Source organism: Misgurnus anguillicaudatus, chromosome 23, assembly GCF_027580225.2.
Source record: "Misgurnus anguillicaudatus chromosome 23, ASM2758022v2, whole genome shotgun sequence".
In the NCBI taxonomy this organism is placed as follows: Eukaryota; Metazoa; Chordata; class Actinopteri; order Cypriniformes; family Cobitidae; genus Misgurnus; species Misgurnus anguillicaudatus.
In genome coordinates, this window is record NC_073359.2 from 27,979,457 (window position 1) to 27,994,419 (window position 14,963).

The 14,963-nt window shown below is 37.7% G+C and overlaps 1 protein-coding gene across 2 annotated transcripts in view; it reads left to right on the forward strand.

Moving 5' to 3' along the window:
* impact (impact RWD domain protein) overlaps positions 1 to 14,595 on the forward strand; it is a 39,726-nt gene extending 25,131 nt beyond the window's left edge. For both annotated transcript variants that reach the window (XM_055217585.2, XM_073861484.1), the window contains exons 10-12: positions 3,429 to 3,519; positions 9,059 to 9,193; positions 14,212 to 14,595. In XM_055217585.2, the coding sequence (XP_055073560.2) occupies positions 3,429 to 3,519; positions 9,059 to 9,193; positions 14,212 to 14,271 (286 nt within the window). In that variant the 3' untranslated portion in view covers positions 14,272 to 14,595. The remainder of the gene's footprint in view (positions 1 to 3,428; positions 3,520 to 9,058; positions 9,194 to 14,211) is intronic.
* The last annotated feature ends 368 nt before the right edge of the window (positions 14,596 to 14,963 follow it).

Here is a 14,963-nt window from a genome sequence, read left to right on the forward strand (position 1 = left end):
GGGTGAGATTACACCGCAGGTGATATTGACATTCAGAATGTAGCAGGAGCCCCGGGCGTATGAAGAGGCGTTGAATATCTGATAAAGACCGTGTTTACTTACTGAGGGGATGCCTGCAGCTGTACAGAAGGCCAAAGTATAGGACATACTGATGTAGGCATTAAAATTTACAACGTGCTTAATATTTACATTGTTATTAACTGGAAACATATTTATGGATTAGTCCATTTTTCTTTTAAAAAATAATTTTTTATTCGCCTCCATGTCATCCAAGATGTAATGTCTTTCTTTGTTCAGTTGAGAAGAATTAATTTTTTTGAGGATTTTATATATAGTGGACGTTAGTTTCCTACAATTTCAATGCAGTTTAAAATTGCAGTTTCAAAGGGCTCTTAACAATCCCAAACGAGGCATAAGGGCCTTATCTTGTGTCATTTTCAAACAAAAAAAGTACTTTTAAATAGGGATGTAACGATATATTGTGTAAATGCGCATTTTCTCGATGAATGAATTTGAATGAATTACGGTGAAATGCCGTCACATCCAAAAGCAAAAGGGCGCTCTCGTGCAGAAACTCCAATTGTGCCACAGAAGAAGTAGCATTACAAACACTATTCCAGGAAATGTCTACAGGAATATTTATATCGCTGTTCTTCAAATTGTTTCAGGTATTTTCATGATAATAAAGAATATTTTGAATCATTTTGTTTTAACGAGTGTCGCTTTTTTAAATGCACATTAAAAATGACTCCGACTTATAATGATTTTAGATTAATAAGGACTTCTTAGGGGCCAGTCACACCAAAAGCGCTTTAAACGCTTGCAAACGCATATTGCTAAGCAACCACCGAGTCAGCTGTCTTGTCAATCAAATATTGAAGCGTGAACGCTCTTTTGCTGTTAACTGTCATATTAGCAGAAACTTTAAAAAGAGGGCGCTTGCTCTGACCTTGTTTGAGGGTGAGAGGTGCACAAACACACAGGAGAGAGTGAGCGAGTGGAGTCCGGTTCTTTAAAGCAACTGTAAACTTCCCTCACCACAACGTAAGGCCCGCCTCTCCCCTCATTCGATTGGACAATGGAAGACGCAAATGACGTCAGGCACTTCTCCGCTCTCAGCGCTCCTTCAAAAACGCGTGCGCGGCAGAAAACCGCAAGGCGCTCGGCGCGCATAAACAGCGCGCAAACGCGCCCTGCCCATAGAATATCATTCAAAAAAGGCGCCTGCAACTGCCATAAACGCTTTTGGTGTGACTGAGCCCTTACTGGCCAAAGTACACGCACAAGCTGCGCATGAAACAAAAAATCGCAGCCTTGCGTTGAAAAATCGATTTTTAGACAGGTCTTTTTAATGGGACACGCAATATATCATTACAGCCCTACTTTTAAACCACAGCTTCTCTGTATGATGTGCCACGGCGACTTTACATATTATGTAATTCCGTTGAAAGATCACGCATATGTGAAATGCACACTTGCAGGCCATTTTAAACAATAAACATTAATTAGTATAATTTTACATTATATGTAAGGTCGCGGTGGCACATCACACACTGCAAAAAATGACTTTCTTTCTTTGTATTTTTGTCGTGTTTTAAGTACAAATATCTAACATTCTTAAATTAAGATGCATTTTCTTGATGAGCAAAATTACTTCTAGTTTTTAGGCCATAAAATTTAAGTGAATATGTGCAAAAAACATGCAAAAAATTTGCTAATGGGGTAAGCAAAAAATATTAAAAGAAATAAAAACATTTCTTAAACACTTTTTTCAAGAAAAAAATTGTTTAGATATTTGTACTAAAAACAAGACAAAAATACTAGGCAAGAAAGTCATTTTTTGCAGTGCACAGCTAGTGCAAGACGAGAAGTTGTGGTTTAAAATTACTTTTATTTTTGTGAAAATGACGATCGTTTCACTAAATAAAACCCTTATGCTTTGGTTGTTATCAATTAGAGTCCTTTGAAGCTACATTAAAAACTGTAAACTGTTGAGGTCAACCAAAGTCAACCTAACGTTTATCATACTCAATTCTAGTCAGTAGTTGAGTCTGATACCGCTCCATTGGGCTGTGATTATGGGGTGTGTTTCCACCGAACCAGGACAAAAAAGGCCACTGCACTCAATTGGATAGAACTACAACCAATCAGAGCCGTCTTGTTGTAAACAGATTCAACGCAAGCGCTCTTTGCTGACGTGATTGATTACGTTACTGTTGATCATCTGTCCATCATCGCATAAAGCCCTCCCTGACAATTTGATTGGCTCGATCTGCTTTCGTCCGAGCATAGTTGCGCCACAACTGAGCGACGGCAGAACGAAATTCTCAACCTGAAATGTTGTGGGCGGGTCTTAGAGCTGGCAAAAAAATCGCCTGCGATTTTCATGCGTGTCTCATCAGTAAAGCCGGTTCGGTGATTAGTAGTAAATCGCCATCAACTGCTTTCAGATGGAACAGCATATATTACACAGAGCTGTATTTCACCAAGAAGCTAGCCAAAATCGCGTTCATAATCGAAGACGATCTTCCACGATTATGAACGCGATTTTGCCTAGCTTTCGGTGAAATACGGCTCTGTGCAGTAAATTCTGCTCCATCTGAAAGCAGGTGATAGCGGTTTACTACTGATCACCAAACCGGCTTTACTGATGAGACACGCATGAGAATCGGAGAATCGCAGACGATTTTTTCGTCAGCTCTAGCGGGGCTAAGTTTGGCTGGCGCACAGTCTATTAAAGTCCTCTATATGGAGAAAAATCCTGGAATGTCCTCCCCAAAAAACGCAATTTCTTTTCGACTGAACAAAGAAAAACATAAACATCTTGGATGACATGGAGGTAAATTGGTCTTTATCATTGCTTAAGACGTAGTGGATATGCCACAACGTTTGTGAAGTCAAAAATTCCTCATCCCAAATTGTATCATTTCAAATATCTAAATCTGTCACTCAAATCTAATTAACACTGATTGGGCACTTAATCGCATCCGGATGCTGCCATTCAAGATTCATGATGCTTACATTGAGCTGTATGCGGTGAAAGGTCTCATCGGGCATCATGGGAGCTCTTGGCTTTCAGAGCTGACTGACAGTAAACACTGAAATCTCCCCAGTCAGCGTGCCAGCATGGCATATTTCTTCCCCTGAGATCGTTTCCAAAATGAAGGACCTCACAGTCTCAATGCTCGTGTTACCATGTCATCCAGAAACCTCAGCAGGGTTTCCCAAAATCACACACCCCTCCCAGTGCCTGATATCAAGCATCCTTCAAATTTTCCTCCATTTTCTCTCTAAAATAGACTCGCAGGCACCAAACACCCGGGCACATCACAAAAACGGCGTTGTGTGTGTGCTGGTGACCTTCTGATGAAAGTGACCGCATGAGCTGTGATCAAGTTTTGATTTTGAACATTTGTTCGTGTTTACAGGATCTGCTGTGAGGATAAAAACTCTTTTCTGCAGGACTGCGAGGATGATGGTGAAACGGCAGCCGGTGGCCGATTGCTTCATCTTCTTCAGGTAAACCTGCGTCTGTGTCGCATGATCTCACTATGTGGATTTTATATCGAAGGGGATTTTGGGATATGTGTTTGTTTGTTCGGTCTTCTGGGACTTTTTAATGTGTTTGGATTGGAAAATTCGCTTGTGTGTCATTCCAAACACGGACTTTCTTCTAGCCGTGAAATGCAAAAGAGAAATTGTGTTAAGAAACTTGAACCAAGCAAATTTTGAACCACCACAAAAATGGCCTCCAGTGTAGCCCCTTAATCTCGCATTCATACTTCTCACATGAATACTTGTCGTCCAACGTTTAACGTAAATAATGTCACCAGTTGGGGATGCGCAAAGTTTAATAAATGTAAAAGAACCAATCATGTTCAGAAGCATTGATTGAGGTTAAATGTATGCGTTGTTTTGTATCGAAAAGGTCAAGTATAAAAATGGTTACTCGAAACATTTTTTATGATCCTATGGATTCAAAGACAAATTATGCAACTATTAAAGACTTACATTTGTGCATATTATCCAAAGCAACTTTCAAAGTATACATTTTTCATCAGTATATGTTAAACTCACAACCTTTGCGTTGCTAATGCAACGCTCTACCAATTAAGCTTTCAAATCAAGATTATATTTAATTAACTACTCGCTATTTAATAATAATAAAATGTTATTAAGTTAATCACTTCATCATTTGTTTTATTACAATGGTTTACGGCATCCGATGATTTACAAACTGTGCACGTATTGCACTTCAACAGAACGCGGCTTCTTGATATGCCGGCGGGATTACGTTTCCTCTTTTCCCTTCTTGATCCCAATTTCCATTCTTGCTTTGTCAGATATTTTCACGCAGTTGTGTCATTCATCCATAATCTTTTCTCTTATCTTCCCTTTTCTGATGAAAGCTCGCCTCGCAGCGTGAAATACGACATGACACCGTAATCTCTGCCCACTTTCATTTGGACCCTGATGAAAAATGATACAACATTGACCAAAAACATGCCCCGAATCTGCCATGATGGGCGTTTATAAAGAAAGCGAGCATGCAGAAAAGTTTCTGAAGTGAACTTGAGTAGATGTTAAGGTTTGTGTCAAAGATTTGCACGTTAGATGAATGTTTAAAACAACCACAATGACGTTGAGAGAATGAGATGTGATGTAGGCCACAGACGGCTGCTTGGCTAACATTTTTCATATATAAAAAAATAAAAAATTGAAAAATGCGGGGCATAGATTAATCACGATTAATCGCATACAAAATAAAAGTGTTTTTGGCACAATATATGAGTGTGTGTGCTGTGTGTGTTTATTATGTATATATATATACACACACATTCATGTATGTATTTAACTCATTCACCGCCAGCCTTTTTAAGAAAAGTTGCCCACCTGCATTTGTGTGATTTTAACAAAATTTTCACAAAATTCCTTGCAGGAAAAATTATTTTCTATAAATATATAAACATACAAATTATATCAAATTAAAGAACACACCTTCTGCTTTCAAACAAACAAACAAACAAAATGGGGGGAAAACGTTTCATTATATATTTACTTTTTCTACTTAATTTAATCACTGAAATATGGATATTTCTCTTCAAAAATACAACATTTTGAGCAAAAAGCTTAAAAAATTGCGTTTTTGTAAAGGAATTTATGTTAGAGATCAGACTCAGAATGACTATCAAACATAAAGGCAGGTAAAATAAATAATTAAATCCTTTTAACTTCCGTTTTTGATATATTCGGTTTGGCGCCATCTGGTGGATAAAAGCGGTATTACACTTTCACTTTGAAATTCGTCCAGAAAGGCATATTTATTAGTTAAATATGAACTCATAAATGACGAGATAACTCGTCAATGGCGGTGAATGAGTTAAGAAACATTTACATGTGTGTATATATATATTTATTTATATTTGTTAGGGATGCACCGAATCCAGATTTTTTAGGTTCGGCCGAATCCCGAATCCACCGTTTAAGATTCGGCCGAAACCGAATACCGAATCCTACTCGCATCCTTATTCCAACACAGTAAAACACATTAATGAAGTAAAAAACGTCCGCAGCAGTGTATTTTTCATTTTATTTAATTTTAACTGTACATTATGCCAGGATGACAAGTTGGAAAAACTATTTTGACAATTACCATAAGCCTATGCATAATGAAAGCGATGCGTTGCGACACGCTCGTTTTTCCAAAAAGCAAGCAGCTCCGCGCTGAAAACTATATTTAACTTTGAGTGAGAAGCTCCGCTCGTCAATGTCAGTCTTCACACGGCCGTCCAATTACAGTGGAGGAGGGGCGGGACATTACCACAGCAACCAACCGGCTCAGCTGAAGCATCACAGCTACCAAGCGCTCGGCTGAAAAACAGCTGGCATTTGGGGTCCTCAAGGCGTTTTCAGCGGTGTTTAAAAGTTTAGGTGTGTCCAGCTGACCGATAGAAAAAGCTCATCTCCACGTCAGCACCCGATGTGTGTAATCAACGGCTGCGTGACGTCGACCAGCGTAGCGCAAGCCAAGGGTTCGGTTCGGTGGAAAAAAAATCTAGGATTCGGCCGAACCCGAACCCCGCCAAAAAGCCCAGTATTCGGCCGAATCCGAAACCGAATCCTGGATTCGGTGCATCCCTAATATTTGTATATATTCTATATTATATATATAAATGTAAAAAATTGATACATAAATAAAAAAATTGAAATTAATACATGTATGTGTGTGGTTAAATATACATAATAATTGCACAGTACACACACATACATGTATTATGCAAAACATCATTTTATTTTGTATGCGATTAATCACGATTAATCTTTGCCCAGCACTAAATATATTAATGGCTTGAGGTTAATTATTTTGTGTCCGTATGGTTCAATAAAGGGGTTAAAATTTCTCTTTTTTGAGGACCAAGTCTAACATTTTTGGTTTTATTTCATTTTGAAAGAATATTTGGGGGATAATTGCAAAAATGTCCATGTGGTGTAACCGGTCTGTGTCAGTTGGTGTAACTAGTATTTTTTTAAATTAAAAAATAAATATATTCATAAAAAAAATTGTGGAATAAAATATAATCATCTAGTTTAGTGTTATATGATTTTTTTACATAAATTTTTACATAATTTGTCAAAGATTATTTAGAAAGCAGAGCTGTTTTCAGCATATTTCAGGACAAATATTACAAAAACTCAAAAAAATTTACATTTAGGAATAACTAATAAAATTATATTTTAAAATGACTTTTTTAATTTTTGATGATTATGCTTACATGCCATCAAGGTGGATAAAATATTTAATATATCTCATTTTTTGGCGCAATTGGCGGTTACACCATTTGACATTTTCAGGTCAATCCAGTCTTTCATAAAATGGTGCAAATTTAAATTTTTATCGCATAAAATTAATTAACATAAATACACTATGTGCATTGATATAAACCTGATGCATGCTTTTAAAACAAGTTTTTGTCACTTTGTCACTGACCCATACATAATTTGATCATTTTGATAATTCCCATACTTGATATGAAAACCACTAGGAGTTTATCCGACCCCTCCCCTTCATATGCACTGTAGAAATATGCCAATAAAAGTTAACTACTTAACAAGCGTTTTACATGATCATTTCGCCTTTGGAGCCATTTCCTGTTTTTTCAAATGTGACAGCATGTTTAAAAGAGAAATGAGTCGACTATTAATAGAGGTAGCGTGTGCAGATGGCTGTGATTTGCTAACCCCCCCTCCCTCCCCGGCGGGTAGCCAGCTACATCCCTGCGGCGCGTCAGAAAAAACCCAACACGGGCGAGGACAGTAAAGATGCTTGAGAGGCGTCATTCTTTACAAAGAGCAAAATTCAGCTATTCTGCCCCTTTGAAGCAAACGCTTCCCAAACAGAGGCAGACGGGCTATGTGAAGCCTCAGGGGGAATAAATATGGTATTATAAAGCAGCATGAATAAATTTATTTAAAAAAAAAAACATTTGCTTAACGACTAGCTTTCATCTAATGAATCTTTGCTGTCAAAGATTTGTACGTTTATATGCAAATAGTATTTTTTCTTTAGTGTGACGATCAAAACACTTTCAACTTAGACTAAATTGATTTGATATTTTATAGCAAATAACACATCTACAAAGTTTTCTTTACAAATCTTTCTACTTGTTAAGCGCGTTGATGTTTGAATCGAATATATCAGAATCTTTATTCAGTATTAAAATGTGATGTAGCATTTGTGTTAAAGGCAAGAATGAAACCTGAAATTGCCTTCCTGGAAGAAAAGTGTGCTATTACTTCTGCTATTTTTGCAATCAGACATATGACTTGTAGGCACCAGAATATCACAGTCTTGATGATGAGTTTTCTTCACCCGGAGGCACAAAGCAGCCACGCAGAATGCCCCAACAGCCATGTAGCAACGCACTGACACCCATTTTCAATACTTTAGCAACACCCTTGCAACCACACCCAACAGGGTTTCCATCCAAACGTGAAGCAAATCTTTTAAAATTTGCAAAAAAGAAAAACAAACAAATGCGAATTAGGTGCATTTCCATCAAGTTGTTCGAGCGACTGACGGTGGTATTGGTACCCTCAACAGTAAGTAAAACAAAGCATGCTAAGAAAATAGAGACAAGACTGCATTTAGTTACGATTTGGCAAGTTATAAATTTAGTAGCAGTGCAGCTTGTAATTGCAAAACTGAATGCTGTGCACAGAAGAAGAAATGCTGAATTTTGAAGCGGGCACTAGCAGCAAGGGCATTGCGATGACGTTGAGCCCCATATATGGTAAAGACAAACTATGCGGATATAGTTAGTGAGTCACATGGGTTTAATGATTAGTCACGACTAATCGTTTGCAGAATAAAAGTTTTTGTTTAGATAATATATGTGTGTTTACTGTGTATAATAATTATGTATATATAAATACAAACACATACATGTATAATTTTAAGAAAAATATAAATTTATATAATAAATATTTTTATTTTTATATAATTTAAATTATATATAAATGTAAACATGTATATGCAAATGTTTCTTATTTACATACATGCGTGTGTCTGTGTGCATTTATGCATAATTATTATACACAGTACACCCACATATATTATGTAAACAAAAACTTTTATTCTGCAAATGATTAATCGTGACTAATCGTGAGGCAGCACTAGGCGTGTCTACAAACTGACATTGTTGCCTGGGTTGCGTGTGTGGGGCAGGTCTATCAAAAGAAGGTCCAGATTCTATTAAGGTAGGGGCGTGTTTGTTTTGGTGATTTCAAGTGTCAACATTGGCTTTCAGAGATCATGCACCCCGCCTTTAAGTCCTTTCTCTGATTATTGGAAATAATCACATTATTGGTGTACATGTAAACATAATCATTGTGCGCATTTCCTTGAGTCACATTTAAATGATTTATATAGCGCTTTTTACAACGTTGCATTGCAATTAGAAAGACTAAGAAAAAACAGGAAAATTATGAAATATATGGTGTGTATATATATATAATAGAAAATATATAGTATTAAATCCAGTTCTGTCTCTGCTTGTAGATCCTGGACGTCCGTAATGTGTTGGTAGTTGTGTCTCGATGGTATGGCGGGATTCAACTTGGCCCTGACCGTTTTAAACACATCAACAACTGTGCCAGGAACATCCTTGTCCAAGAGGGCTATACCGACACTTCAGTAAGTGTGCTTTACAAATATACTGTTGCTTAAATAAATATAGTCTTTATTCTTGGCCGTGTAGTAGATACACTGCAAAGAATGAATGTCTTAGTTTATTTGTCCCTGAACCACAAAACCAAGGTAAAAATTTTTTATTGAGATTTATACATCATCTGAAAGTTAAATAAATAAGTTTTCCATTAATGTATTCTTACAAAATTGTACAAAATATCTTCATGGAACATAACTTTACTTAATATCCTAATGATTTTGGCTTTAAAAAAATCTATAATTTTGACCCATACAATAAATTGTTGGTTATTGCTACAAATATATCCGTGGGACTTATTAAATTCTTAAATCAAGATGCATAATCTTGCGTAATAAGCAAAATGACCAAAGATATTAAGTTTTGTTTTCTTGGAAAAAAATAAAAATGGTAATTATTGTATTTATTTATTTATTTAATTTGAAAGTTGATGCTTTGAACAAGAAAAAGCTTGCAGTTGGTTAAGAAAAAATGTACGTTTCTTATCCAACAAATTTATTGAATTATGTTGAAACTCAAATTAAGTTTGTATTTATACCCCGCTGGCATATAGTTTTACTTGTTTAAATCATAAACTCAATTGATTTTCATGCTCTTTTCAGAAAACAAGCCTTAAAGGACAAGTTCTGTGTTTTACACTTAATGCCCTGTTTTCAGATTGTTTATGATGAAATAAAATGGTTTTGACTGAAATTTGGACACATGATGCTGGCCCGAGAATTTGCGGGTGTTTTTTCGATCACCTCCCACCTCTACAATGGGTCCACAGGTGCACAGGAACATTCCTTCCTAAAATGCATTAAACTTTCGTTTACAACGACGTGAAACTCACCGAGTGATCAGGGGTGTTCACTGATATGCTCACACAAAAATCGCTGCAAAAGATTTGATCCAACAGGTGTTTTACCGTTAGCTGTAAACTTGTGTACATATTTTTCCAAACGCCTCACACCCGTACATTCTTTCGTTGAGAGCTTGAATAATAGACACTCCAGCCCAGTTGGTAGCGATAATCCGCCTTTGCCAATTGCAAAAATACAAACAAACTTCCCGGCGCGGAGTAATACCGTACCTCACAGCACATCTAATACAAGTCAATGGAGTTGGACAAAAACTATGATAAAACCTGTTGGAATGCATTTTTGCAGCGATTTTTTTGTGATCATATCAGTTAACACCCCTGAACACTCGGTGAATTTCACGTCTTTGTAAACGAAAGTTTAATGCATTTTAGGAAGGATTGTTCCAGTGCACCTATACACCCATTGTAGAGGTGGGAGGTGATACAAAAAACACCCGAAAATTCTGGGGCCAGCATCATATGTCCAAATTTCAGTCAAAACCGTTCTATTTCATCATAAACAATCTGAAAACAGGGCTTTAAGTGTAAAATACCCAACTTGTCCTTTAAGGGGCGTGCACACCAAAGTGTTTAAACGCAGCTGAAAGCGACAGGCAGACGTCGACTTAGGCGCTTGCCGACTTTTTTTTAGCGGAGCGCTTTGAGACTTCTCCTTTGTTTATCAGTCATGAACAATGCACCGGTTGATTGCTGTATATTTGTCCCACCCCTCCTACACTGTGATTGGACGACCGAGTGAGAAGTGAAATTTACGAGATGAGCGGTTCATCCAAATGTAAAAAATGTTCAACTCTCGGCGCTTTCGAAATGCACAGCGCTTCTTTTGGAAACAATTAAAAACATATGCGGTCGCCAGTGTAAACGCCTTGGTGTGTGCGCCCCCTTAGTCTATAGGTCATTTTGCTTCTCCAGCACTTTTTATTTAGGATTTATACTAGAAAACAAGACAAAAAACATTCATTTTTGCAGTATTCTCGATACTCATTATGTATCTTATTTAACAAAAAACAATGTTTTGTATTTACGTTTTTTTTAAGACGTTATCATTTTAACAACCAGTCAGTGATTACATTGATTAAAATGACCCAACTCCTTCGCAATGACCTGCATTAGTCAATAGGTCACAGATTAGCTGGTTTGCACTTAATGTTTGTTGTTGCAATTTGCGAGAAAGGTTTAATAGAAAGAATTGCCATCTATTTATCAGCTTTAATTATATTGCACTGTCCAATCTTTATCTCATAACATTCATTTCAGACCGCGAGCTGACATCAGACAAAACATTATTTACTTGGCCGTGGCGCTGTAGATTTATAAGTAGTCCTTTACTACCAAAACTCAAAGTCATTACAATTCTCCAACCCTTAGTTTCTCCTTGACCTTTTCCTGTCCTGAAAAAAAATCAACAAAATAAAGTCACCCAAATGATTTTTGCCATTTTTTGGTTACAGCAGTGAATTTGTTTCAAGCAAAGCTCTCCTCTTAACTATCCGCTACCCCATCATCCAACAAACACAGTGATAAGGTCACACTACAAACAAGTTCAGAGGAGATTTGCCGGCATGCGCCCGACTTCTCCGTGGATTCATTTGTTTGTTGTTTTCGTTCATTTCTGTGCAAATGAGGACGTGTGCACAGCTGCAGGGGCTGCTATGGTTACCCGGATAATAGGGGCGCATCGTCCCGTACACACACATGCAATTACACAAGTGAGATATGATTATATAAGATTTTGAGAGAAGGCATTACAAAGCCTCGACTCAATTAAAGTAGCGTGCACTTTTTCCCTCGCATGCCTGCGGAAAACACGAGCCCCTCGACATGCAGAAGACCTTTTGCCGTTCTCCTGCACGACCCAATACAAGCGCTGTCACATTTCATAACGGAGAACACAGGCCCTCGCATCCAATTTCATGACATGCTGTGAAATTGGCACCAGTCGTGGCGCACGCGGTTACGGTGACTGGTGTTAAATGCATCTGAAGGGACGCTGTGTTACACATGGCTCTCTCTCAGAAGACGAAAGCATCCGATTCAATTTCTAGCTGTGGTTTCCTGTAATTTTTCTGATTGGGACTTAATGAATCTGTTTCCGAACACAGCAGCCCCCAAAACATTTAAACCTGAGTCACTACCGAAGAGAGCATTAGCGCAACAAATGCATCATGTTAAAGACTCGTGCGTCTTTGGATAGCTTAACTGCTGCTTTTCTAAAAATTAATTGTTGTCGTAATTACTGTAATTTAAATTGCGCTAATTACAGTTTATTTTGTTTTGTCACCCCAGAACTATAAACGGGAACACGGGAACATAGAGTCAAAGTACTGCTGGAATTTGCAGTTAGTCTATTTAACGTTTTTCGTGTTCAAGTTTACGTTTTTTTATTTACGTTTATGCATCCGCCAGATGCTTGTATTCAAATTTAAAAGGACATTCCACTTTTTTTAAATATGCTCATTTTTCAGCTCCGCTAGAATTAAACATTTGATATTTTATCGTTTTGAACTCCATTCAGCTGATCTCCAGGTCCGGGGCTAGAACTTTTAGCATAGCTTAGCACAATCCATTAAATCTGATAAGACCATTAGCATTGTGCTAAAAATTAACCAAAGAGTTTCGATATTTTTATTTAAAACTTGACTCTTCTGTAGTTACATTGTGTTTTAAGACCGACAGAAAATTAAAAGTTGCGTTTTTCTAGGCAGATATGGCTAGGGACTATACTCTCATTCTGGCGTAATAATCAAGGACTTTGCTGCTGTAACATGGCGGCAGCAGGCGTAGTGATATTACGCAGTCCCTGCGTAATATCTAGTGCCTAGAAAATCGCAACTTTAAATTTTCCGTCAGTCTTTGTACACGATGTAAGTACAGAAGAGTCAAGTTTTATAATAGGAAAAATATCTAAACTCTTTGGTTATGTTTTAGCGTGTTGCTAATGGTCTAATCAGATTCAATGGATTGTGCTAAGCTATGCTGAATGTGCTAGCGCCAGACCCGGAGATCAGATGTTTAACTTTAGGGGAGCTGGAAAAGTAGCATATTTTCAAAAAAAGTGGAGTGTCACTTTAAAGTTGTGTTTATTGCATCCTTCAGTTTTTGCTTTCAATATACTAAATGTGCTTTCAACACAACCATCCATTATCGTGCTGCTTGGCACATCGGTGGTGCATGTTTTTTTACGACTGGGTTCGTCAGTTCTCATAGATTTCCTGACACTAAGTATGTTTCAGCGTTGGATACGTCATACTGTTCTTTTCGGAAGTGGGATTATGTTGTTTTATCTTCACAGTGGTATGCCTGTGACTCGTCGTGTCCACCACTTTCTGTCCATCAAAGCTCTGGAGTAATTACCGTACAATACATAATAACAGGCAGTTGATTTGCAGACATCACGTGTGTTGAATAATAAAAAATACTCCTGCGACATTCATTTGGACCCTAGGGAAATAAAGCTGGTAAACAGTTATGGGAGTCAAAGCGAGTTAACAAGTTGTGCTGTCTTTTGTTAAGAAGAAACGGTCCACAAATTATTTATGGTACAGTTACTTTATATTGCATCAGTTTTATTATATTCCATAGCATTTCTTATGCTTAAGGCCAAGATTGTGGGTTCAAGCAAACTTGCAAAATTTATACTTCGAATTCTTCGAGAAATACAACCAGATACAGCAGAGCGGGCGCAAGGGATCTTGGGTGCTTTTTGTTGAACTTTTAAACCTGACTCTGGGTCTCATGGAAGCAGGGCTAGCTGCTGAGAAAAACAACAACGGTCAGAGGCGAGCGTCCGTGTAGGGCGTGTGCGCACAGATAATTAAAAAAAATCACACAGAAGCACATCCTGTGCGAACGTTCGCTTCGGATACAAGCAGCTACCAAATGCGTAATTCATCTTGTTATCGTTTAGGACGCAAATGTATTTCGAAATTCAAATGCGCCTCTTCGTGACTTGTTTTGATGTTACACAAATGTTATCCATCCAAGATTTTGGTTTGCTCAGCAGTAGCTGATGTACTTATTACTTTCTGTATTAAATTATTAATGCACTCATTCCCCGCAACCCTTCAGCGCGGGAAGGGTTCATTTCAGCTTCTTTTTTCACCGGCCTTATCGCTTGTCTTTCAGGAGGATGCGTCCAAAGCTGGAGGGAAGAACAAAAAGCCTAAAAGCAAGAAGGCGAAGTGAAAGGCCCAAAACAGCCTCCTACCTGGAACAGATGGTTTTCTTTCCACTTTATCCTCTATCAAAGCTTTTCATGAGGAGGGATTGTCAAACGCCCCACCGCTGCGAGAGACAGGGGACTACGAATGCAGATCGTTGAGGAAATGTTAATTGAAGTTTCCTACAAATGAAATGTATAATGCATTCAAACTTCAAAGTGGTTACTGTTGTGATAAAGAAATAAAAATGGATGGTATACATACATATATAATTAAAGAGTTGCTGTGCATTATGTAGCACTTAAGGTGCTCTCTGTTTTATGAATAAAGATTTTTAATAATTTGCAAATGAGGATTTGAGTTTCAAGTCACCAAACCTTCATTAATGACCTTTGATCTTTCTTCTGGTCCATTGGCACGCTAATAATGTAATTCGATAAACCTTAGCACTAGAAATAAGTTGCTCGCGCTTGCTTTTTGCTGAGATTTTATGGGTCGTAATACAATTAGAAAGTGTCGTTTTCATGTTCGACTGTCAAACGTTCATTCAATCCGTTTAACCCCCATCATCCCTCGTACTTAACCTTTGACTATTGCATGTGGACGAACTGTCCAGTGCCAAAGTCCATTGCTACCTGCTCCGTGGCTAGCACGCTACGCATGCTAATTGGCGTTAATGAGCTCATGTGAGAATAACTCTTGATTGTTTTGCTGCTC